Here is a 23,620-nt window from a genome sequence, read left to right as displayed (position 1 = left end):
GCTTCGCTAGGAAAGTGGTTCACAGTTGTCCTTATATTACATGGATGGCCATTCATCTGAATGACTGCCCTTTAATATAATATTTCCTATACACTCCCTACAGAGGAAATGCCTGACTGGTGAGTCGGGAGTAGAACTTTTAGTGATCAGGTGATCACAATGGCTCATCTATTTTGCAAGGGGCTGTTCCTGATTAGACAACCCCCCTTAATGTGGAAATCGTCAATCACGTTGCGAGACAGTGCCAATCCACAGTGTCTACACTTTTAGTCTACATATTGTCACGAACCAGCAGGTGTGAACCCACTGTGCCACGTGTCCTACCTCCTCTAAGGGCATTGTCTAAGTGAACCCCTGGATCTTCACAATACCCCTGATGGTGGGGATAGACTTTCCCGAGGGGAACACCAGGTTGCTACCTCTTGAGGAGGATAGGCACATGAGGCAGCTGGTCCAGGCGTACCAGGAGGTTCCTGAGAAATGTACCAGAGGTGCAGGACCGAAGGATGAGGCAGAGGTGTAGTCAGACAGGCAAAAGGTCAAGGCAGGCGGTACAGGTCAGGCAATCTGGGTCAGCAACAGGAGAGTCAAGGCAAGCAGATAGGGATCTAACAGGTAGCAGAGTCCAGGAATACAGATACGAGTCAGGAACACTAGCAGAAACCAGGAACCTTAGCAGGACACAAGGACCTTGACACTAAGGCATCTGGGAAGGGGGCTGAGCCACTAATATATGCGCAGGAGGGCTAGGATAGGTCAGCGAGGTCACATGACCTAACCCATAAAGCCCAGGAAGTGACGCGCACCGGCTCCTAAGGACTGCAGTGGTGAATGGGAAGCACCAGCCACAGATCACAGCTGAACACGGCGCCCGGGATCGTGGCGGAAAGCAGGGGAACAGTGGGGCAGAGCAGCCACTGTTACAAATATATGTCCAAGTAACATACAAATTATATGGTATTATACCACTGCAGATATCTGTATTCCTCAGTTCAATCATTAGAGGATAAAAACATGTTTAGATCACTTGTATTTGGTAGAATTTATTTTGGTGCTTTCTCGTTTATTTCCTTTGTATTTTAGTTTTTTTTAAATTCCAGATTTTTGCTAATCATAGTAAAAACATGTTAACAGTGACATATATGCAGTGCCCCAGAGGACCACTGCAAAGGGTTAATAAGTTGCTAAAGCAATTAAATCTAAAGGTTATTGCATTAAATGTTAGTATTTATTTTTGAAGGACATTTTTTTGTTCAGTATGTATACCTAATGGCAATGCATGGGCAACATATAGTTAACACTGGCAGACTTGGTTAGGTTACAAGGGTGATTAACAATAAATAAATTTATACACACATACTGTACATATATACACACACCATCACATACTGTATATACGTACACAGACTTATCACATGCTAGCTCTGAATGTACATTAACCAAAGCAAATAAGAAATTAACTAGAATTCACCTTTCTTGCTTTTGTCTTCTTCTCATAAGACTCTGATAATGGCTTTTTCTTCTGCTGAACACTGGCTTTACAAAACATGTCTTCAAATTCTTTGGTGTCTACAATTGGTGGCTCCTTCAACGAATCCCACAAGTTAGACTTGGCACTAGATTTATGTGATAAGATAAATCACATCAAATATTTGAGGACATGTCATATACCATATTTACAGTGTTTAGCATTAAAGTGGCTTCATCTAACCAAATGCATCAAAAACAATGGGGCTACAAAATACTTCATGTTAAAAGTTACCAATTAAACTAATTTAGTTTATTTTATTCAACAAATTATAATATGTCATCAGCACTGTACCACAGATAAAGAGACTGATAGACAAATAGATTCAACAATACACTCCAGAACTTGCAATTTGTTACCTGTTGGTCTTAAGCTGTATTCTTGTCCAGTAAAGAGGCTTCATGGGACAACCAGGTTCTATTGGGGGTTTGCGGGGTGGCATTTGTCTTGATAAAAATCCCCCAAAGAATGAACCAGGAGGTGGTGGAGGACCAGATCCTGGAGGTGGTGGTGGTGGAGGAGGACCGGCACCTGGTAGTGGTGGTGGAGGAGGAGGACCAGAGCCTGGAAGTGGTGGCGGCGGCGGTGGGCCAGAATTAGGTAATGGTGGCGGAGGTGGGGGCCCAAAGCCAAGTAGTGGAGGCGGCGCAGGAGGTCTAAAACCAGGCAAAGGTGGAGGTGGAGGTGGAGGAATGGAATCTGAACTGGCAAAAGGAGGAGCTGGGGGTGGTTTGAACTGATCTCCCAGGGAAAAGGGAAGGGGGGGAGGTGGTGGAGGCACAATGAAAGATGGATCCTGAGTTTCTGCAGGGCTTACTAGGCTCTGATTCAGTGATGGGATGTTCAACTTCTTAGGAAGTATGTGGTTGTTCTTTTGAGTTTTGGTCTCCTCATTACTGGGTTTTAGAAAGGTGTCTCTGTCAGTCTGTATATAAACATTGCGGAATGTCTTTGGTATGTTGTCATCTTCGGTTGAAACACAAGCATCCGTGACTTGACCCTTTCCCTTATTTTGTCTATTTTCCAATTCCTCTTGTAGGTTCTGTATGGTTTCCTCCAGTCTTGTTGTTTGGACAGCCTGTTCTCCTCGTACATTAAAAATTTCAACTTCAAATTGTGACTATGAAAAGCAAGCAAAAGAGATATGAAGAACACAAGAGGACATTAAGCAATGAGCATTTCACAAATATTACAGGAATTGTAGGAAGCAGCATTGTAGGAAAAAAAATCAGAACAAGAATGAGAATATTAGTCTGCAGAATAAAGTAAAGTTATATCAAATGAGCTGATTATACAAACTGGTTAAGATGCAAAAGATCTACATGAGCAAACAAATTCTAATCAAACTGAATTCGACCCAAGTTGTCCAAAAATTTGGTTCAAATCCAAATTTTCAGCGGTTCAATTTGGGTGAATTTTCTCAAAATGGCAGACATTTTTCAGAGCAGAAGACAGGAAAGATGAAGAAGAAGGATCACATAACCCTATGCAGTGTGTGTGCATACACCAGCAGGCATTTGCCACCAAAAGGCTAAGATTTTATACAGTAAAAGTTCTTTAAACAAGCGTCAATCGGCACTCTATATGGCCAAGATTCAGCCATATAAAAGGACCCTAAACTTAGTAGAAACTCTGTGGGGACTACATGGGCTTCCTTGCAGGGCCTAAGTCATTACTGAAAAATGATTCTCAGATGCTAGTCCCTATTGCCAAGAAGAGGATCACTACATTGTTCAAAGCAATTAAGAATCTCCCATTAACATCCGGTTATATGGATTATTTTTTTTTTTAAATAGAGCAAAATATTTTGCTTATAAAAGGAGCTTAGTTCATTGGTACAAAAAAAAATGTACTTCCATGGTTGGTCACATCTTTCAAATGCCACCTGTTAGCCAATGAAAGGTCACAAAGTATCTGGGGGGAAAAATAAAGTATTTAGCTGTGATGCACAAGGACAGGATTAATCTTTGCCATGTTTGTCGCCAGTTGCAAACTTACATAGGTTTTCCCAGAACCCTATGACAGTATCACTGATTATACTACGTTGTTCCAGAGTGCAATCCTCAATACAATCATCCACACAAAATCCATGTTGTGGGGGAAGGCTTTGCCAATAAGTCTTGCAAGAAAAAAAAGAACAAAGAATAAACTAATGGCTTGGATGATAAACTGTGTTCTGAGCATCTCGGCTTTTGACTTTAGCCATGTGCAAAGTTGTATACATTGGCAACATCGCACAAAAAACAAACGGCATAAAGACAGATTTTATTTTCCATATTGTAAACTTTTCTACTAATGTTAATCTCTCCTATTCTAATGAAGTCAACATATTAGGGATCTGGAGAACAGATGAAACCGATGACTGATAAAATGCCTCTCAGACTTTTTGTGAGGACTTAATAATGCATCATATTTTCCCAACAATGTTTTGTAGTCCTAGAACAATTCTATTTGTGAGCAAGCTGGAAAAAAATTCTATGTAATGTGGCATGGGTCATTAAATGGTAATTCTGCGAGGCTCTCTCATCATCATCAAATTTCCCTCAATTAATAATGTCTATCTGGCAGTTGGCAAGAGACTAAACAACTTGCATCTGGTCAGCATTAAGACAAGTAACCATTTTTGTTCAGAAAACATAGCAACCAATTTTTCAAGACAGGTTTAAGAAAGACATCCATACACAATAAGGGAGTCCTTAAAATTAAGTAATCTAAACCTTTTCAAGATATAAAAACCATCAACCTCCGCTCAGTAGGTAACTAGTACCAAGTACATAACGGGCACAGCAAACTATTTTCTATATCTTTGTATCAAGTGCTGTAAAGTTTTCTGTAGATAACTGTGGGGTTATTAGTCTCATGAAAAGCATTACTATGCAATAAATAGGGGATTGCAAATTAAGCAATATTGCAATACACATGCAATAAAAATATTATTCATTTTTTATGTTCCTTTTCCTCTCTAGTTGCGCCCCCTACTGTTTATCCTTTTTCCCCCACCTCCTGCATTCAGTTGTGGACTAAAATGCTCAGAAGTTTCTCTGCTACCTTCCCCTTAGTTCTGGCTTAACGCCTTTAAAATCATAAAACCAAGATCAGACGAGAACTTGCAAACATAATATAGATGCTAAAAAGTGCCCGCATTATGGCTGTCTGGTTAAAACCTTATTCTGTCCTTCTGAAAAAAAATATATATATATGAAACTCACAGGTACATAGGTGACTGGTCAGGTTATACTCCAAGAGTATACATTTTGGTACCACTAGTTACTGAACAAACCTTAAAGGGAACCTGTCATGTGGATATTTGATTATAAAAAATTGCCTAGTAAATTGATTTTTATTAGATTATATTATCACATGGGTTTTAACATAATTTGCTATTCGAAATTAGTGACTTTTAAAAATACCTTTATTTAGTTATAGTGCGGGTATAGGTATGCATATACCAACAGAGTGTACTACAATTTCAAAAGGATTATATATAAATTACTTTTGACAGGGGAGTAGTGACCCCTAGCTAAAACGTATGTTAGTGACACAAAAACTATCAGTAAACTACGGCGGTTCGAGGATCAAAACAAAAATTAGTACATGGTCTGAGGAGAAAAGGGCAGGGCAGACAAGATGCTTACCCTAAAGGCCCTAAAACCTGCTCAGCCCAGGGTAACCCCCTGATGGTGGAGGTTCCCTGTCCCCGAACCTAAAACTGTCAAGTCCCTAGGTTGACCCTAACCGGGGAAAGGTAATAGATATACAGTAACGGTATCAAAAAGAATATACCGGAGGGAAAAGGTGGTTCAGATAGCCAGGGTCGCCACCTGTCCTCTCCGAAATTCAAACAATACATATAATGAATACAAAAAGTGAGTGGAAGGGGGTCCAGATATTCGGGGGATCACCATTCCTCTCCAGTAAACAGTACGCACATTTTAAAATATACACATCTTATAACTCAGACCTCTATTATATGTATTGTTTGAATTTCGGAGAGGACAGGTGGCGACCCTGGCTATCTGAACCACCTTTTCCCTCCGGTATATTCTTTTTGATACCGTTACTGTATATCTATTACCTTTCCCCGGTTAAGGTCAACCTAGGGACTTGACAGTTTTAGGTTCGGGGACAGGGAACCTCCACCATCAGGGGGTTACCCTGGGCTGAGCAGGTTTTAGGGCCTTTAGGGTAAGCATCTTGTCTGCCCTGCCCTTTTCTCCTCAGACCATGTACTAATTTTTGTTTTGATCCTCGAACCGCCGTAGTTTACTGATAGTTTTTGTGTCACTAACATACGTTTTAGCTAGGGGTCACTACTCCCCTGTCAAAAGTAATTTATATATAATCCTTTTGAAATTGTAGTACACTCTGTTGGTATATGCATACCTATACCCGCACTATAACTAAATAAAGGTATTTTTAAAAGTCACTAATTTCGAATAGCAGATATTTGATTATAATCTAACTAATTATATACAATCATTAACTACTAAAAAGTACCTTAGAGATGTATTCACTTACTGGTGTGACAGATGGTTATCTCATAATATACACACAAAGATGCCGCATGCTAATGAGCTGATTTGAGTCCAGCGTGATGTCATTGAGTCCAGCGTATATTTAATTCAGAGCTATAGCCACTCCCCTGCCCTCCTGCTGCTGGTTCATATGGAAACAAACTGTCATTCAGCAGCAGGTGGGCGGGGAAAGTCAGGAGCTCATGAATATTCAGGACTCATCATTATCAGCTGGAGCTTTTCAATACAAGATGTTGGCAGATTGACTGGGTCAATTAAAGAAAGTGACCCAGCATTTTGCTAAGAGAATCAATCACTTATTTATGTTGCCCTTAGTTAGGACACCATAAAACTGGTGACAGGTTCCCTTTAAAGGGGTTGTCTGTTTTTGCTTTATTGATGACCGACCCACAGGATAGATCATGAACATGCGATCGGCGGGGCCAGAGCGTTCAAAAGCTGTATTCTCTTCTCAGTTTAACTGCTCGCCGTCAAAACTGCAGTGGCGAGCAGGTGTAATTACAGCTCCACCGTCCCATTGAAATTCTGTCCTATTTACTTGAATAGGAAGAAGCCGTCCCATTGAAGTGAATTGGACTTCTTGGCGCTGCTGTGTCAACAGCGAGCAGGTAAACAGGGAGGAGAACACAGTGCTGCGTATACAGCTGATAGGTGGGGGGGTCACCTTTCTCATATTGTTGACCTATCCTGAGGACAGGTCATCAATACAGGAAAAGCAGAGAATCCCTTTAAAACCATTTCATGCACCACAGTCAAGTAACTCTTCCAGCAAGGGATGCAGATGCTTACAGGTTTTGGACAGCTCAACATGTCCTTACTCATAGCCAAAGTCTGCTGAAATGGGACTGGATTTAAAACTATTACTACTTCCTGGGACACAGCTGTAGTTCAAATTAGTCCAGATTATTAACCCCTAATAGGATTATGAAAAAAAAGCATAGCTACAATCTAAACACAATTTTCTAACAAAGAAAAAAACATGGATCACTCTTCCACATGTCATTAGAGATGGGCGAATTTCATGTTATGAAATTCGTTCACGCTTCTTTTGGTGGTAAAAGCAGAATTGCGTTATGGATTTGGTTACCACGGACTAGAACGCAATTCTATGACGGAATGCCTTTAGAGGCATTGCATTATTCATTCCGTCATAATAGAAGTCTATGGCCAGCATAACGGATCCATCCTGTTTCCGTTATGCAGGAGAGGACTCCCCTGCATAACGGAAACGGGACAAATCTGTTTTGCAGCCCATAGACTTGTAATATGACGGAATGAATAACGGAATGCCTCTAAAGGCATTCCGTTATACATTCCATCATAGAATTGCGTTATGGTTCGTGGTAACGGAATACATAACGCAATTCTGCTTTTACCACCAAACGAATCGTGAACGAATTTCATAACATAAAATTTGCTTATCTCTACATGTCATGCATTGATGCTCCTCAGTATAATTTATAGGCAGTACATGAGGTACTTTGTATACCTATTGATCAAAACACATAAGCCCACTCACCACGTCAAGGTGACCTCTTTCGAGTGGTCCCTACTGTAAACTGGAGCAGTGCCACATGACGACCACTGCTGCCACAATACCCCACCTGCAGGCAGTGCAATCAACAACACTCCTGCTGTCAGGCTAAGCTTCCCATGGCACTGGGCTACACCAACACACTGGCACAGCGCCACAGCCACCATGCAGCAGTACCCTATGTGAACAGATCTCAAAAACTCACCTCGCCATGTGATCCAAGGTGCTAACTGAAACCAAGTAGGAATTAACCCTTATGCAGATGCCCGCTAATTAAAAAAACATAGTAGAATAAAAGGAGTGAGAAGCAGGGACAGACTCATAAGAGGTCACTTTGACGTGGTGAGTGGGCTTATGCATTTTGATCAAAAAGCAACTCATGTACGGTTTATAATTTTCTTTATGTTAGAAAACAAACATAAGCAGAGCAGTATATATCACATATCAGCATAGGCTATAAAAAAAAATTAACATTATATAGACATGAGAGAATTTTTACATACTAGAGATGAGTGATTTAATTTTATCAATATGGAATCCATGCTAAATTTTCCAAAACATTTGGATTCTAACAAACCAAAAGATTTTACAATTCATTTCAGGCAAATCAATAGAGTGTGTTCCACACATGAAAAAAAAAACAAAAAAAAAAACGTGCAATTCAGTTTTCTTTCTGAAAGGATTCAAAAAAAGTTGAGTGTTTCACAAATACAGCATAGCCTTCCAATCATTGCTCAACCTTTTAAATGGGCTTTCTGGCATAATTAGGCCTGAAACCTATTAGAGGCCAGCAGAGGCAGCACAGTGATATTATCACTGTGCCCCCCCCCCCCCCCCCCATCATTGAACCCCTCAGATGCCGCATTCATTGCTGATTGCGGCATCTGAGTTCCATATTAAAGCATTTTAGTGGTTGCCAATAATTTTTTTTTATTGTATTTACTTCATCCATTTGATTGCGAAGAGGCTGCTGCAGCCACCTTGCTTGAAGATCCAACGCAAAATCTTGCACGGTGCATGAGCTTCATGTCAGCATACGTCACCATGCACAAGATTGCACGTGGGATCTTTAAGCAAGATGGCTGCAGCTGCCTCTTTGCTTAAATGGATGAGGTAAGTACGATTTTTATTTTATTTTTCCACCATTTCAGGGAAAAATCTATTTATTACAACGAAGCACAAAGAAAATTCGGCTTCGCAGTGAATCAAATTTTTAGTGAACTTTGATTGGCTCAACACTAATCCTCACATAACTAAGGGGAAAGAAAACTGTCTCACACCAGGAACTCAGCTCTTTCTATCCAACTACCCTTCAACAGAGCTGAGCAAAGAAAATCTAATCTTTTGGCTGCTTCAGTGTCCTTGGTTGGGGTGCCATTTGTCCTTATGGAGGGCTCAGAGTATGAATGAGGAGTATCGTAAACCAGTCAATGCTCCTCTGGTATTCTCAGGAATATATAAGAAAATGGGTACATCTTACATCTGTTGGCAAAAGATTCTAATTAGAAAAAGTACCCCCCCCTTCCCAGACAACACATATATATAACCCAGAAACTTAAAGTAGCGTACTTCTCTTCTTTCTCATTCGCCTGAAATGAGTCACAAAAATATTTGGGTTCATTAGAATCTTTTTGGGAAATTTAGGGCAAATTCACAACTTATTACTATCATATATACAAATAAAAAGGTGCAAGTTTAGAGCTTTTGATGATGCTCTAGTTTCTAGTTCCATGACCCAAAATACCCCCCTATTGACTTATATATCCAATCTCCTCCCCTTACTGGTTTATAGATCTCCATGAATGTTATGTCCCCTGAGAGTACCTATAAAACATATCCCTATCTTTACCCCTCTGGACCCTCTGACATGAGCATTGGAGCATTTCATGCTCTAATGCTCTCTCTTGCCCAGCAGTGTTCCCAGTGACTGGGCTCTGAAAGGCGGGCTTTAGTGCTGCCCTAGCTGTTTTACAGGCTAAGGCAGGGCTAAAGCCTGCCCACTAGTGTTGGTGACGTCATCGGCTCACTGCTAGGCAGAAGCCTCCGCCTAGCAGTCCCTATGGAAACCCCGGAATGTCACAGGATCTCCTAAAAAAGCCATTAAGGGCAGGACAAAGGATAGCATCAAAGCATGAACTGCTCCAATGCTCATATCGGGGGGGCAGAGGGGTTGTCGCAGTACTGCCAATATATTGGAGATCTCAGGGTTCCCATACGATAGAACATACTACATACGTTGAACCACAGTAAATTAAAGGATTATGCATGATATTTCTTATCAATATGGCATGACCTGATCTGTTCCATTTTTTTGCATAGTGGCTGCTGACATCTTATGAGCCTATGGTTTGTAACCAATTATATTGCTGTATTTTATCCTGTATCCAAAATAAAATAGGAGAGATTATATTACCAATCATTCTCCCCCTTCTTGTAATAAACCTACAAGCAAACTTCCTTGAGTAACGTACACAGTCTGGGTCAGATCAGTATCCAATATAGGGAGGCATTTTAAATTATTTTAATGATCTGATCATAGTTCCTGCACTATTCTGTGCTATACCGTATACAGTATATACACTTCTGCATGAAACTTTAATTTTTGGGATTTTTATAAATTTACCCACAGGTAAATTACCCCCTACATGTGGGGGATGGCAGCTATCAACATACAAAACTGAATTTTCTGTTATTGTTTTTCTGTTTAGGTGAAAAACATTTTTAAACCTTATCCCCTTACAACAAAATATAAAAAAAAAAAAGGTATAGTATCAACATTTTGAATAAATACCAGATTATCTGTCTGGATTCTCACTGAAATAGGATATTAGCCCTGGTACAGCAGATGATGGCCCTCAAACTAAGAGGACATCATCCATGTACAGTATGTGCTATACCAGTATATCTCCCTCAAAAGGACAACTCCATATCCGGTAGACTTTAACCAAATAACTGCTGTATGCAAGGGGCAGGAAAATGGATCCCTAATACAAAAGAGCCCTGAACATTCAACAGAATGTAGCGAGTTATTTGCTACTAGGACCTATTTCTTACAAGCCGATTCATACGTGACATGTTACACTTACCGATGTCTTGCACGCCTTTGTTGTCTTGCACCATTTACATTGAGTAAATTATCCAATGCAAGCTTCACCCTACTGCAAGGATCAGCAACCTTCAGCACTCCAGCCATGGGCAGACTGGCCATATTTCCCTGTAGGCCGCTGCCCAAGGCCTCCTTATGGCCACCAGCTGGGTACATAACTGTTGCAGATTGCAGCGCAAAAGGTTATCTGCGACTTTTCCACGCTCACGCCAGCTCTAAAAAAAGGGTTTACATCCAACATGTCTGATTCTTCTTTCCCCTGACGTCTGCAATCAGGGGAAGAGTCTGGACACCACCAAACACATTATATGGTCATTCGATTCTGATAAAATTGGCGGGTTCAGACAACGTTCATGTATGGGTTTCTTTAATCAGAAGGCTAGAACTTGATATTCTAGACTTTCACAAAGCACCTTATTAGCCTGCTGGGGACTGAAAAATGTGTTTTTCCTGCTGACACAAAGAATTATTCCATTATTTAACACCACTTTAGGGCTCATGCACATGAATGTGTTCCGGCCGTGCCCGTATTGCGGCCCGCAAACAGGGGGTCCGCAATAAACAGGCACCGGCTGTGTGCACATCATATCACGGATGTGGACCCATTCACTTGAATGGGTTTGCAATCCAGAATATACGGAGTGGAGAATGGGGCAGAAGGCCATGGAAATAATATAGAGCGCTCCCGTGGCATTTCAGTCCGTTCCTCCACGGACCTAAAAAAAAAAATAGAACATGCTCTATTTTTTTGCGGTGCGGACGGATCGACGACCCATTCAAGTTGAATAGGTCTGCATCCGTCAGCGCAGGCCACAAGGCACAGGCGACACACGTTCATGTGCATGAGGCCTTCTGATCCATGACCGATTGCCTTGAACGGAATTACAATGAGAGAATACAACCACAAGATAACCGCCAGCAGTTCCCAATGGCATCTGGTTGCAAATGTTTGTAGACCGATTGTAAGGTTTTTAGCTATAAACCTCATTTTTAATAGGTGTGCCCGTGTACTAGGCGGCTTATAGCGTCAATCACATTTTTCCTGATGAAGCATTATAGTGAAACCTTCACAACCGCTCACTATTGAAAAAAAAAAAATCGGAAACCTGGCAATGCATTCCCAATACACTCCTTCCTGCCAAATACTATACGTCTCAGTATCTTGCAATGTGTTCTGTACAGTAAGCACATAAATAGCGAGGGAAAGACATTAAATCAGCTCCAGAAGAAAACATGTAGCTAGAAAATGAGAAACACACCAATCAGGGGTCACAAGAGCAGAGTTTAGATGAAATGCAATCAGGGCTCAGCCAGCATCCATAAAATGAGAGACTGGAGTCCAAGTACATGGGACCATATGTGGAGATGCACAAGGGGTCTTCACCTCTACAGCACTGTAGGCCCTCCGGGAAGCCAAGGGATGATATATGCAATGTACTTTGATCATTTCCATTGGGAAAACAAAGGTAGATTCAGTATTAATAATGTCATGTCGTAACTCAAGATCAGTGCATGGTGAATAAATCAACTTTTTTTATTTTTTTAAGTTTTAGTGTATGTGTATCAACTTTCTGGTATGTTATAGAGACATGTCAGAAGATCTGAGGGGATTCAGGAGTGGAGACATCTACTGATAACTAGAACAAAGGGGCTGCTGCTCCACTAATTCCCGGAAACTCTCAATGCTCTTTTGGAAGAATGATTGACAAGCAAAAGCCTCTATGTTATATTATTTATTTATTTTATGCACTTATATAGCGCTACTATATTCCGCAGCGCATTACAGACATTAGCATCAAGCTGACCCCAATGGGACTCACAATCTAAGTTCCCTAGAGGCTCGGCTCTCTCTGCAACCGCCGCACTTAGATTTACAGAACCAGGCATATTGACGTTGGCCCTGTCAATCAAAACGGAGAGGGCACGGCAGTTGCAGAGAGAGCCGAGACCTTAGGTATAACGGCAACGCCCCCGTTGCTCCTAGAGGCTCATTTGCAGATATTATAACATCATTTTTCTCAGCATTGCGGCCACATATGGACATGGGACCAACACAGATGTCTTCAGCTGCCAAGAGCACATGTAACAGGTCAGCCAGTGTCATAGGTACAAATCTGCTGACAGATGGCCTAAACTTTCAGACTTGTAAAGGACAGCTCGTATTCAGGTATGCTGTACTACAGGCATGGCACAGTCTAATACTAATAAAAAATGTATAATGAATTCTCTAAAACGCAAAAATAACTGTGGTTTTACACCATCTGATGTGGGACCATATTGAGCGCTGACCAATATAAAATAAATGAACAGGAATTCATTTAAACAGCCTTCACATAAAATAACTACCTCCTCGTTTATCGGCTGACTGCTGTCCTGTTCACACTGGGCAATGATTGGGAACTAGCATTTTTATGAACACTCTGTCATAAGGCTGTCTTCTTGGTAATAACTTTTTTGTTAAACAGGTTCTCGGAGCTTAATTATTAGCTAATCACAGGGTCTGCCACTGCAGGGACCCACGATGATTAGATGAAATTTGTGGAGGATCTCAGCAGAAAATGTTACATTTCTCTGCAGCGCCACCTCAGGGCCAAATTAAAGGGGTTGTTCAGAGCTGAACCCGGACATGCCCCCATTTTCACCCTTCTAGTTCCCCTGATATGAGCATTGGAGCATTTCATGGCTTTTTTAGGTTTATGCTTTTGCACTGCTAGGTGGAGGCTTCCGCCTAGCAGTGTTGCCGGTGATGTCACCGACTCTGATGGCCTGGCTTTAGTGCTGCCCTAGCCGTTTTACAGGCTAGGGCAGAGCTAAAGCCCGCCCATTAGTGCCAGTGACATCACCGGGCTCACTGCTAGGCGGAAGCCTCCGCTAAGCAGTCCCTATGGAGAGCCAGGCATGTCACAGAATCTCCTAAAAAAAAAGCCTTCGACCTGTGGTAAAATGCTCCGGTGAAAACAGAGGTATGTCTAGGTTCAGCTCTGAAGCCGGACAAGCCCTTTAAGTGTTACATGGTTTATGTTTCCCTCATACCATCCTGATAAACCAATACACAAGGACTACAGAGTTAGTTATGAAGAACCTCTACAGACAGGAGATGGTGGCCACTGCTACACCTCAGTACATTTGGGTTGCTACAAAGACTTTTTCTAGTACAATTTGTGACACCACGAGTGACCCTGCGGTCCAAATCCATTAACTTCGATCTTGGACAGTGACAAATTCTTTGGCTAATCAATGGATATGGGAGATCACATCTATTAACTCAGCATTTCTTAATAGTTGGTTGGAAAATATATTTTCTCTTCTACAAAACCCTTTTATTGTAAAGTTATATTAAAAATTTAGCCTTTAGCCTCAGGGCCGTAATAATGTGAAGGCAATGGGTTCCAAAGTAGAACTTTACTTAAACTTCATTACATCTTTATATTCTTTTTATATAGACATTTCTATACCAAGCAACTATAACTAGGTGCGATACAAACAATAGGGCTAAAATATGCTAGTTTAAGACTATGGTGCGAGATTCAATAAGCAAATCAAAAACTGCACTTGGCTCATAGCTAGCTAACATAGTGCACATAAAAAGCATTCCTGGGTCATGCTTTATGATCAAGCAAACAACATCGTTTTACACCCTATAGACAGAGGAACACCAGAGGAAAATGCAGCTCAAACCTAAGGCAGATCGGTTCAAAAGTTCCTTTCTGGACGGCGTACAGAAATGTTATCGAGAACTCCATTGTGATGTTCCAAGTATCATTAAAACCATAGGAATCTAAACAACATATACAGCCAAGCACCATTAAACATGCAAACTGCAAAAGATATAAAGCACACCCGTCTCTCAAAGCTTTCATCAAAGACTCCGTACTCCATGCTGAGCCAAGATCGGGATCAACGAACGATTATGGGGCTGAAAGATCAGGAACTCCAAGCATTCTGGTGTGAAAGCCATGTTATCAGGAAGTGTGACCGTAACACGTCGCCTGTATCACACATACCAAATTCCCAAATCTTATGTGAGAACATGACACATGAAGGCACTAAGCTAGTAAGCGCATGATAAGGAGGCCTCCAGTCCTCCATAATAGCTAGATTAACAGAGTTTAATTAGTGACTTTGCAAGCAATGAACTAAGCCACAGATGGTGCAGTCCTCTTGGTTCATTCTATGGCCTGTGCTGGTTCAGGTTGTCTAGTAACCACCGATATTTCCTTCCTGGGTGACCACAACAAAGGGGAGTACATAAAAATTGCTGGGCTCCATAGCAAGAATCTAAATTGGGCCCCCATGGCCCATTTATAGCACATCCCAATACCCATTCCTGGCCCCCTCCCCTTGCTCCATGAACTGTGCTTGCTGCTGCAAGTTATATTGTATGCCATTAGGGCCGGACTGAGGTTACAAAAAAGCTCTGGTACACAAAAGAGGTATAATAGATGCAATGTGTACAGCTATACAGTATATCCAGCATTGAACTGATATGCAGGGCCGGACTGGGGAAAAAAACCAGCCCTGGAAAAAGTTGCATGCCAGCCCCACAGCATTGCGTCATTATTTACTTGTTTATAAAAAGCGAAAGCATTAATTTTAAAATGTGTGTAAACATGAATATGAACTTTGCCCTACAATAGCTCTTTTGTAGAACCCCCATTGTTTATATTATCATAGTAGTCCAGCTTTTCCCAATCAGGATGCAATAACGATATGCGATGCAATATTTTAAGGGAATTGTGCTAGAGGTCTATTTGCACGGTTATGGAGGGGGATCTGTGGAGGACACTCTTATGGAGGGGGATCTGTGGAGGACACTCTTATGGAGGGGGATCTGTGGAGGACACTCTTATGGAGGGGGATCTGTGGAGGACACTCTTATGGAGGGGGATCTGTGGAGGACACTCTTATGGAGGGGGATCTGTGGAGGACACTCTTATGGAGGGGGATCTGTGGAGGACACTCTTATGGAGGGGGATCTGTGGAGGACACTCTTATGGAGGGGGATCTGTGGAGGACACTCTTATGGAGGGGGATCTGTGGAGGACACTCTTATGGAGGGGGATCTGTGGAGGACACTCTTATGGAGGGGGATCTGTGGAGGACACTCTTATGGAGGGGGATTTGTGGAGGACACTCTTATGGAGGGGGATCTGTGGAGGACACTCTTATGGAGGGGGATCTGTGGAGGACACTCTTATGGAGGGGGATCTGTGGAGGACACTCTTATGGAGGGGGATCTGTGGAGGACACTCTTATGGAGGGGGATCTGTGGAGGACACTCTTATGGAGGGGGATCTGTGGAGGACACTCTTATGGAGGGGGATCTGTGGAGGACACTCTTATGGAGGGGGATCTGTGGAGGACACTCTTATGGAGGGGGATCTGTGGAGGACACTCTTATGGAGGGGGATCTGTGGAGGACACTCTTATGGAGGGGGATCTGTGGAGGACACTCTTATGGAGGGGGATCTGTGGAGGACACTCTTATGGAGGGGGATCTGTGGAGGACACTGTTATGGAGGGGGATCTGTGGAGGACACTGTTATGGAGGGGATCTGTGGAGGACACTGTTATGGAGGGGATCTGTGGATGACACTGTTATGGAGGGGATCTGTGGATGACACTGTTATGGAGGGGATCTGTGGATGACACTGTTATGGAGGGGATCTGTGGATGACACTGTTATGGAGGGGATCTGTGGATGACACTGTTATGGAGGGGATCTGTGGATGACACTGTTATGGAGGGGATCTGTGGATGACACTGTTATGGAGGGGATCTGTGGGTGACACTGTTATGGAGGGGATCTGTGGATGACACTGTTATGGAGGGGGATCTGTGGAGGACACTGTTATGGAGGGGGATCTGTGGAGGACACTGTTATGGAGGGGGATCTGTGGAGGACACTGTTATGGAGGGGGATCTGTGGAGGACACTTATGGAGGGGGATCTGTGGAGGACACTTATGGAGGGGGATCTGTGGAGGACACTTATGGAGGGGGATCTGTGGAGGACACTTATGGAGGGGGATCTGTGGAGGACACTTATGGAGGGGGATCTGTGGAGGACACTTATGGAGGGGGATCTGTGGAGGACACGGTTATGGAGGGGATCTGTGGAGGACACGGTTATGGAGGGGATCTGTGGAGGACACGGTTATGGAGGGGATCTGTGGAGGACACGGTTATGGAGGGGATCTGTGGATGACACGGTTATGGAGGGGCTCTGTGGAGGACACGGTTATGGAGGGGATCTGTGGAGGACACTGTTATGGAGGGGATCTGTGGAGGACACGGTTATGGAGGGGATCTGTGGATGACACGGTTATGGAGGGGCTCTGTGGATGACACTGATATGGAGGGGCTCTGTGGAGGACACTGATATGGAGGGGCTCTGTGGAGGACACTCATATGGAGGGGGATCTGTGGAGGACACTCTTATGGAGGGGGATCTGTGGATGACACTTATGGAGGGGATCTGTGGATGACACTTATGGAGGGGATCTGTGGATGACACTTATGGAGGGGATCTGTGGATGACACTTATGGAGGGGATCTGTGAATGACACTTATGGAGGGGATCTGTGGATGACACTTATGGAGGGGATCTGTGGATGACACTTATGGAGGGGATCTGTGGATGACACTTATGGAGGGGATCTGTGGATGACACTTATGGAGGGGATCTGTGGATGACACTTATGGAGGGGATCTGTGGATGACACTTATGGAGGGGATCTGTGGATGACACTTATGGAGGGGATCTGTGGATGACACTTATGGAGGGGATCTGTGGATGACACTTATGGAGGGGATCTGTGGATGACACTTATGGAGGGGATCTGTGGATGACACTTATGGAGGGGATCTGTGGATGACACTTATGGAGGGGATCTGTGGATGACACTGTTATGGAGGGGATCTGTGGATGACACTGTTATGGAGGGGATCTGTGGATGACACTGTTATGGAGGGGATCTGTGGAGGACACTGTTATGGAGGGGATCTGTGGAGGACACTGTTATGGAGGGGATCTGTGGAGGACACTGTTATGGAGGGGATCTGTGGAGGACACTTATGGAGGGGATCTGTGGAGGACACTGTTATGGAGGTGATCTGTGGAGGACACTGTTATGGAGGGGATCTGTGGATGGTATTGTTATAAAGGATCTGTGGATGGCACTGTTATGGGGATCTGTGGTTGGCACTGTTATTGGGATCTGTGGTTGGCACTGTTATGGGGATCTGTGGTTGGCACTGTTATGGGGATCTGTGGTTGGCACTGTTATGGGGATCTGTGGTTGGCACTGTTATGGGGATCTGTGGTTGGCACTGTTATGGGGATCTGTGGTTGGCACTGTTATGGGGATCTGTGGATGGCACTGTTATGGGGGACCTATGGATTATGCACTGTTATGGGGGATGTGTGCTATGACACAGGGCCATGAGGGGGGCCAGCATAAGATGCTATATGTGTGAATTGGCATTTCAATAGTCAGCGACTAAAAATTCCTGTTTCTGGTCTTATCATTTAAAATATAACTTTTATTATTTTATTAAACAATACATTGCCACGAAAACAACGTGAAATGTTAAAAATACATATGGAGAGCTACTATATTTGGGGCTGAGGGTATAATGTCTCTACTTTGTTGGTAGTTTAGAAGGATATTACTACATATCTCTCAGAGCGGAGTGTAGTCTATATAATGATATAAACTATATCACCATAATTTATGTCTGCAATGTCAGCAGACACCAGGCATTCTGTCATCTAGACTGCACTCTATTAGCTGATTACCCTATAGAAAGTGCTTCTTTGGATTATATCTGGCCCCTTTCTAGGAGTCTCTCAGTAGCTGTGCTCTTAGCACTTTTTTCTTATCTACACTGCCCCTGTCATGTAATAAGGTATGCTCGGCGTCTGCAGGCCACCGTATTCCTATTCCGTTGTTTGCCCTACCATAATTTTTAAAAGTATTAAAAATGCAGCTCCCCGACATGTTTCACCGCTAGATGCGGCGTCTTCAGGGGAAATGGAGCTACTATCAACACGAGCGTTTCCTATAGGAGGTCCTTTATACCCTTAGGGCGGATCTCACCTTTTGATCACCCCTAACAATTCCATCTCCTGTTGAGTGATATCCGTTCGGGCCAATCATATCCATCTCTTATGTCACGGTGTCAGCTTTCTAGGCAAATCAGTTTATTTCGCGCCTGCGTCCGAAACTTAGATATTTTTCGGCTTCAGTGATTGAGCGCGCATGCGTTGGGACTTAGAGTAAATTTGCGTCTGTGTCTAGGGATTACAGGCGCATGCGCTAGAACTTAGAAAATTTCAGCACTCCGGTTCAAATCAGTGTCTCGGTTCAAATCAGTGTCTATGAATTCAAGGCGCATGCACTAGGACTTAGAAAGTTTCAGCACTCCGGTTAAAGTGGTCACTGCGCTTGCGCTCGGACTTTGTCTTGGGAATCGAGCAATCTCGATATGCGCAGGCATTAAAACTTAGAGGAGGTTTGCGTCTATATCTATGGATTAAAGACGCATGCGCTGGAACTTAGAGAATTTTGAGTTGGATAGTCATTGCACATGTGCTCAGACTTTGTCTCCGGAGATGGGCAATCTCAATGTACGCAGGTATCAATCGAGATGGAATTTTTATGCCTGCATTCGAAAATCCACACACACGTGCTTAGACTTAGTAAGTTTCAACATTTCAAGTGGTCAGTGCGCTTGCGTTCGGACTTTGTTCAAAGAACAGACAATCCAGATATACGCTGGAGTCGGAGGAGTACTGGGAGTCCTGATTTTCCAACAATTACTGGAGGTTTGCATTTATGTGGGAAACATATACTATGTATATATTCACTAGACTGATATTCGTCTATCATTTTTATAGGATACCTCCATTTTCTTTGGTGGCAGAACATAGTCACTAGCCTACTTTTTGCCTAGACTTGAAGCTAACTTAGCGTAGTGTCCGCAAGTTAGACTAGTTTTTCTTTTCTATACTTTATATATATATATATATATATATATGTTTTTCATTCCAAGGCACCGTATCTTTGACTATGTGCCTATTCTTCACCGTACATCTGGATATTGTTGCCCTATGTTTTCCTGAGCATATTAGCTTCTATTACTTATTAATAATGTTTTATTTCCTTTAACCAAAGAGAGAGAGAGACAATCAGTTGTACTATAAAGTTATGGAGGAGTCCTTTAGGACTCAACACCATGAGGGGTCATCTCCTTCTTGAATATCATATAAATGCTGTGAAGGTGAAGCCTTCATTTAGGCCGGTTGGACTCATGGTGTTGAGTCTCTGGATCCATCGTGCTTCACTCTGTAAAAGCTTCCTATCGAGATTACCTCCTCTAGGACCCATATTTAGCTTCTCAATACCCCAGAAGCGTAAGACTGATGTTTTGTTTTCATGTACATATTTTATATGTCTTGCGATCGGTGTGTCTTTCTCCGTTTCTATTGAGCTTAGATGGCCTGATATACGGAGTCTCAATTCCTGTGTGGTTTTACCCACATATAATCTAGGGCATGGGCAGGATGCTATATATATATTACTCCTTGTGTTTTGCATGTGATCAATTGTCTGATCTCATATTCTTTTTTATCATCAGGATTTATAATTTTTTTAATCCGCGGAATGTATTTGCAAAAGGAGCAGTCTCCACAGGGTGATGACCCTCGATATTTACCTCTAGTTAAGATGTTTTCTGTTTCTTTCTCTTTTAGGTGACTATGCACTAATTGATCTTTCAGATTTGGACCTCTTCTAGAAGTTATACTTGGATTAACGGTAAGTACTGTTTTTAAGTCTCTATCTGTCTGGATAATGTGCCAATATCTTTCCAGTATACGGTATATTTCTCTATTATAGCCATCAAAGGTTCCCATGCACCGGATGATCTCATTCTTTTTGGGGAAGATGTTTTCAGTAAATCTTCTCTATTTGTGATTTTTGCTCTGTAGGCAATAGGAATAGGAATACGGCAGCCTGCAGACGCCGAGCATACCTTATTACATGACAGGGGCAGTGTAGATAGAAAAAAGTGCTAAGAGCACAGCTACTGAGAGACTCCTAGAAAGGGGCCAGATATAATCCAAAGAAGCACTTTCTATAGGATAATCAGCTAATAGAGTGCAGTCTAGATGACAGAATGCCTGGTGTCGGCTGACATTGCAGACATTAATTATGGTGATATAGTTTATATCATTATATAGACTACACTCCGCTCTGAGAGATATGTAGTAATATCCTTCTGATCTACCAACAAAGTAGAGACATTATACCCTTAGCCCCAAATATAATAGCCCTCCATATGTATTTTTAACATTTCACTTTATGTTTTCGTGGCAATGTATTGTTTAATAAAGAAAGAATAAAAGTTATATATTAAATGAGAAGACCAGAAACAGGAATTTTTAGTCGCTGACTATTGAAATACTAATTTTGAACCTCCTGGGTACAGAGGGTTATTTGAAATATTATGTATGTGTGAATGAGACACATATAGCATATTATGCTGGTCCCCCTCATGGCCCTATGTGTCACAGCATTACTTTATTAATGTCCCCTCATGTGTCCTAAACTGCACACATAACTGTCTTTGTTTCAGCAGTAAAGAAAGACTTTGCATACAATCGCTCTCCTATTGAAACTCCTATTGATAAAATCACCAGCCTCTGTACTCGGCCTCCTACCTGACACACAGCCCTGAACAGCCGGACAAGAAGCAGCTACCAGGCTAAAGGACCTTCCGTGATGTCATGATCATGTGATCAGTCACATGTGTGAGAGGAGTCAGGCTCTGGGCAATGTCCGTGTCGGAGCCTGCTGTTGGGGGCAGGGGATGGGCTCCTCTCTCTGTCAGTCACTCACTCTGCATAATATATACTGCACCAGCCAAGGAGCCTCCTCGCTGTCGGCACAGCCGGCCGTGCGGCAGTCAAGGCTACCGGCCTAACGGGAATTTTCCCGGTATCCCGGTAGGCCAGTCCGGCCCTGCTGATATGTGAGGTACGAGGTATAATAAATACAGTGTGTACAGATATATAGTATATACAGCAGTGTACTGATATGTGAGGTACGCAGTATGATAGATGCAGTGTGTACAGATATATACACTGCTCAAAAAAATAAAGGGAACACAAAAATAACATCCTAGATCTAAGTTAATTAAATATTCTTCTGAAATACTTTGTTCTTTACATAGTTGAATGTGCTGACAACAAAATCATACAAAAATTAAAAAATGGAAATCAAATTTTTCAACCCATGGAGGTCTGGATTTGGAGTCACACTCAAAATTTAAGTGGAAAAACACACTACAGGCTGATCCAACTTTGATGTAATGTCCTTAAAACAAGTCAAAATAAGGCTCTGTAGTGTGTGTGGCCTCCACGTGCCTGTATGACCTCCCTACAATGCCTGTGCATGCTCCTGATGAGGTGGCGGATGGTCTCCTGAGGGATCTCCTCCCAGACCTGGACTAAAGCATCTGCCAACTCCTGGACAGTCTGTGGTGCAACGTGACATTGGTGGATAGAGCGAGACATAATGTCCCAGATGTGCTCAATTGGATTCAGGTCTGGGGAACGGGCGGGCCAGTCCATAGCATCAATGCCTTCGTGTTGCAGGAACTGCTGACACACTCCAGCCACATGAGGTCTAGCATTGTCTTGCATTAGGAGGAACCCAGGGCCAACCGCACCAGCATATGGTCTCACAAGGGGTCTGAGGATCTCATCTCGGTACCTAATGGCAGTCAGGCTACCTCTGGCGAGCACATGGAGGGCTGTGCAGCCCTCCAAAGAGATGCCACCCCACACCATTACTGACCCAATGCCAAACCGGTCATGCTGGAGGATGTTGCAGGCAGCAGAACATTCTCCACGGCGTCTCAAGACTCTGTCACGTCTGTCACATGTGCTCAGTGTGAACCTGCTTTCATCTGTGAAGAGCACAGGGCGCCAGTGGCGAATTTGCCAATCTTGGTGTTCTCTGGCAAATGCCAAACGTCCTGCACGGTGTTGGGCTGTAAGCACAACCCCCACCTGTGGACGTCGGTCCCTCATATCACCCTCATGGAGTCTGTTTCTGACCGTTTGAGCAGACACATGCACATTTGTGGCCTGCTGGAGGTCATTTTGCAGGGCTCTGGCAGTGCTCCTCCTGTTCCTCCTTGCACAAAGGCGGAGGTAGCGGTCCTGCTGCTGGGTTGTTGCCCTCCTATGGCCTCCTCCACGTCTCCTGATGTACTGGCCTGTCTCCTGGTAGCGCCTCCATGCTCTGGACACTACGCTGACAGACACAGCAAACCTTCTTGCCACAGCTCGCATTTATGTGCCATCCTGGATAAGCTGCACAACCTGAGCCACTTGTGTGGGTTGTAGACTCCGTCTCATGCTACCACTAGAGTGAAAGCACCGCCAGCATTCAAAAGTGACCAAAACATCAGCCAGGAAGCATAGGAACTGAGAAGTGGTCTGTGGTCACCACCTGCAGAACCACCCCTTTATTGGGGGTGTCTTGCTAATGGCCTATAATTTCCACCTGTTGTCTATCCCATTTGCACAACAGCATGTGAAATTGATTGTCACTCAGTGTTGCTTCCTAAGTGGACAGTTTGATTTCACAGAAGTGTGATTGACTTGGAGTTACATTGTGTTGTTTAAGTGTTCCCTTTATTTTTTTGAGCAGTGTAGTATATACAGCACTGAACTGATATGTGAGATACGAGGTATAATAGATGCAGTGTGTACAGATATATAGTATATACAGCAGTGTACTGATATGTGAGGTACGCAGTATGATAGATGCAGTGTGTACAGATATATAGTATATACAGCAGTGTATTGACAGGTACACTGCTTTATATACTATATATATGTCC

The 23,620-nt window shown here is 43.0% G+C and overlaps 1 protein-coding gene across 1 annotated transcript in view; it reads right to left on the bottom strand.

The window, feature by feature from the left end:
• Nucleotides 1-23,620, bottom strand: part of FMN1 (formin 1) — a 148,513-nt gene that overhangs the window by 105,702 nt on the left and 19,191 nt on the right. Inside the window, 2 exon segments of the mRNA XM_040411763.1 lie at nt 1,472-1,616; nt 1,888-2,648. Coding sequence (XP_040267697.1) covers nt 1,472-1,616; nt 1,888-2,648 — 906 coding nt within the window.

This window comes from Bufo bufo, chromosome 11, assembly GCF_905171765.1.
Source record: "Bufo bufo chromosome 11, aBufBuf1.1, whole genome shotgun sequence".
NCBI classification, from domain to species: domain Eukaryota; kingdom Metazoa; phylum Chordata; class Amphibia; order Anura; family Bufonidae; genus Bufo; species Bufo bufo.
Note: the sequence above shows the minus strand (reverse complement) of the source record. Positions and strands in the feature narration are given on the sequence as shown.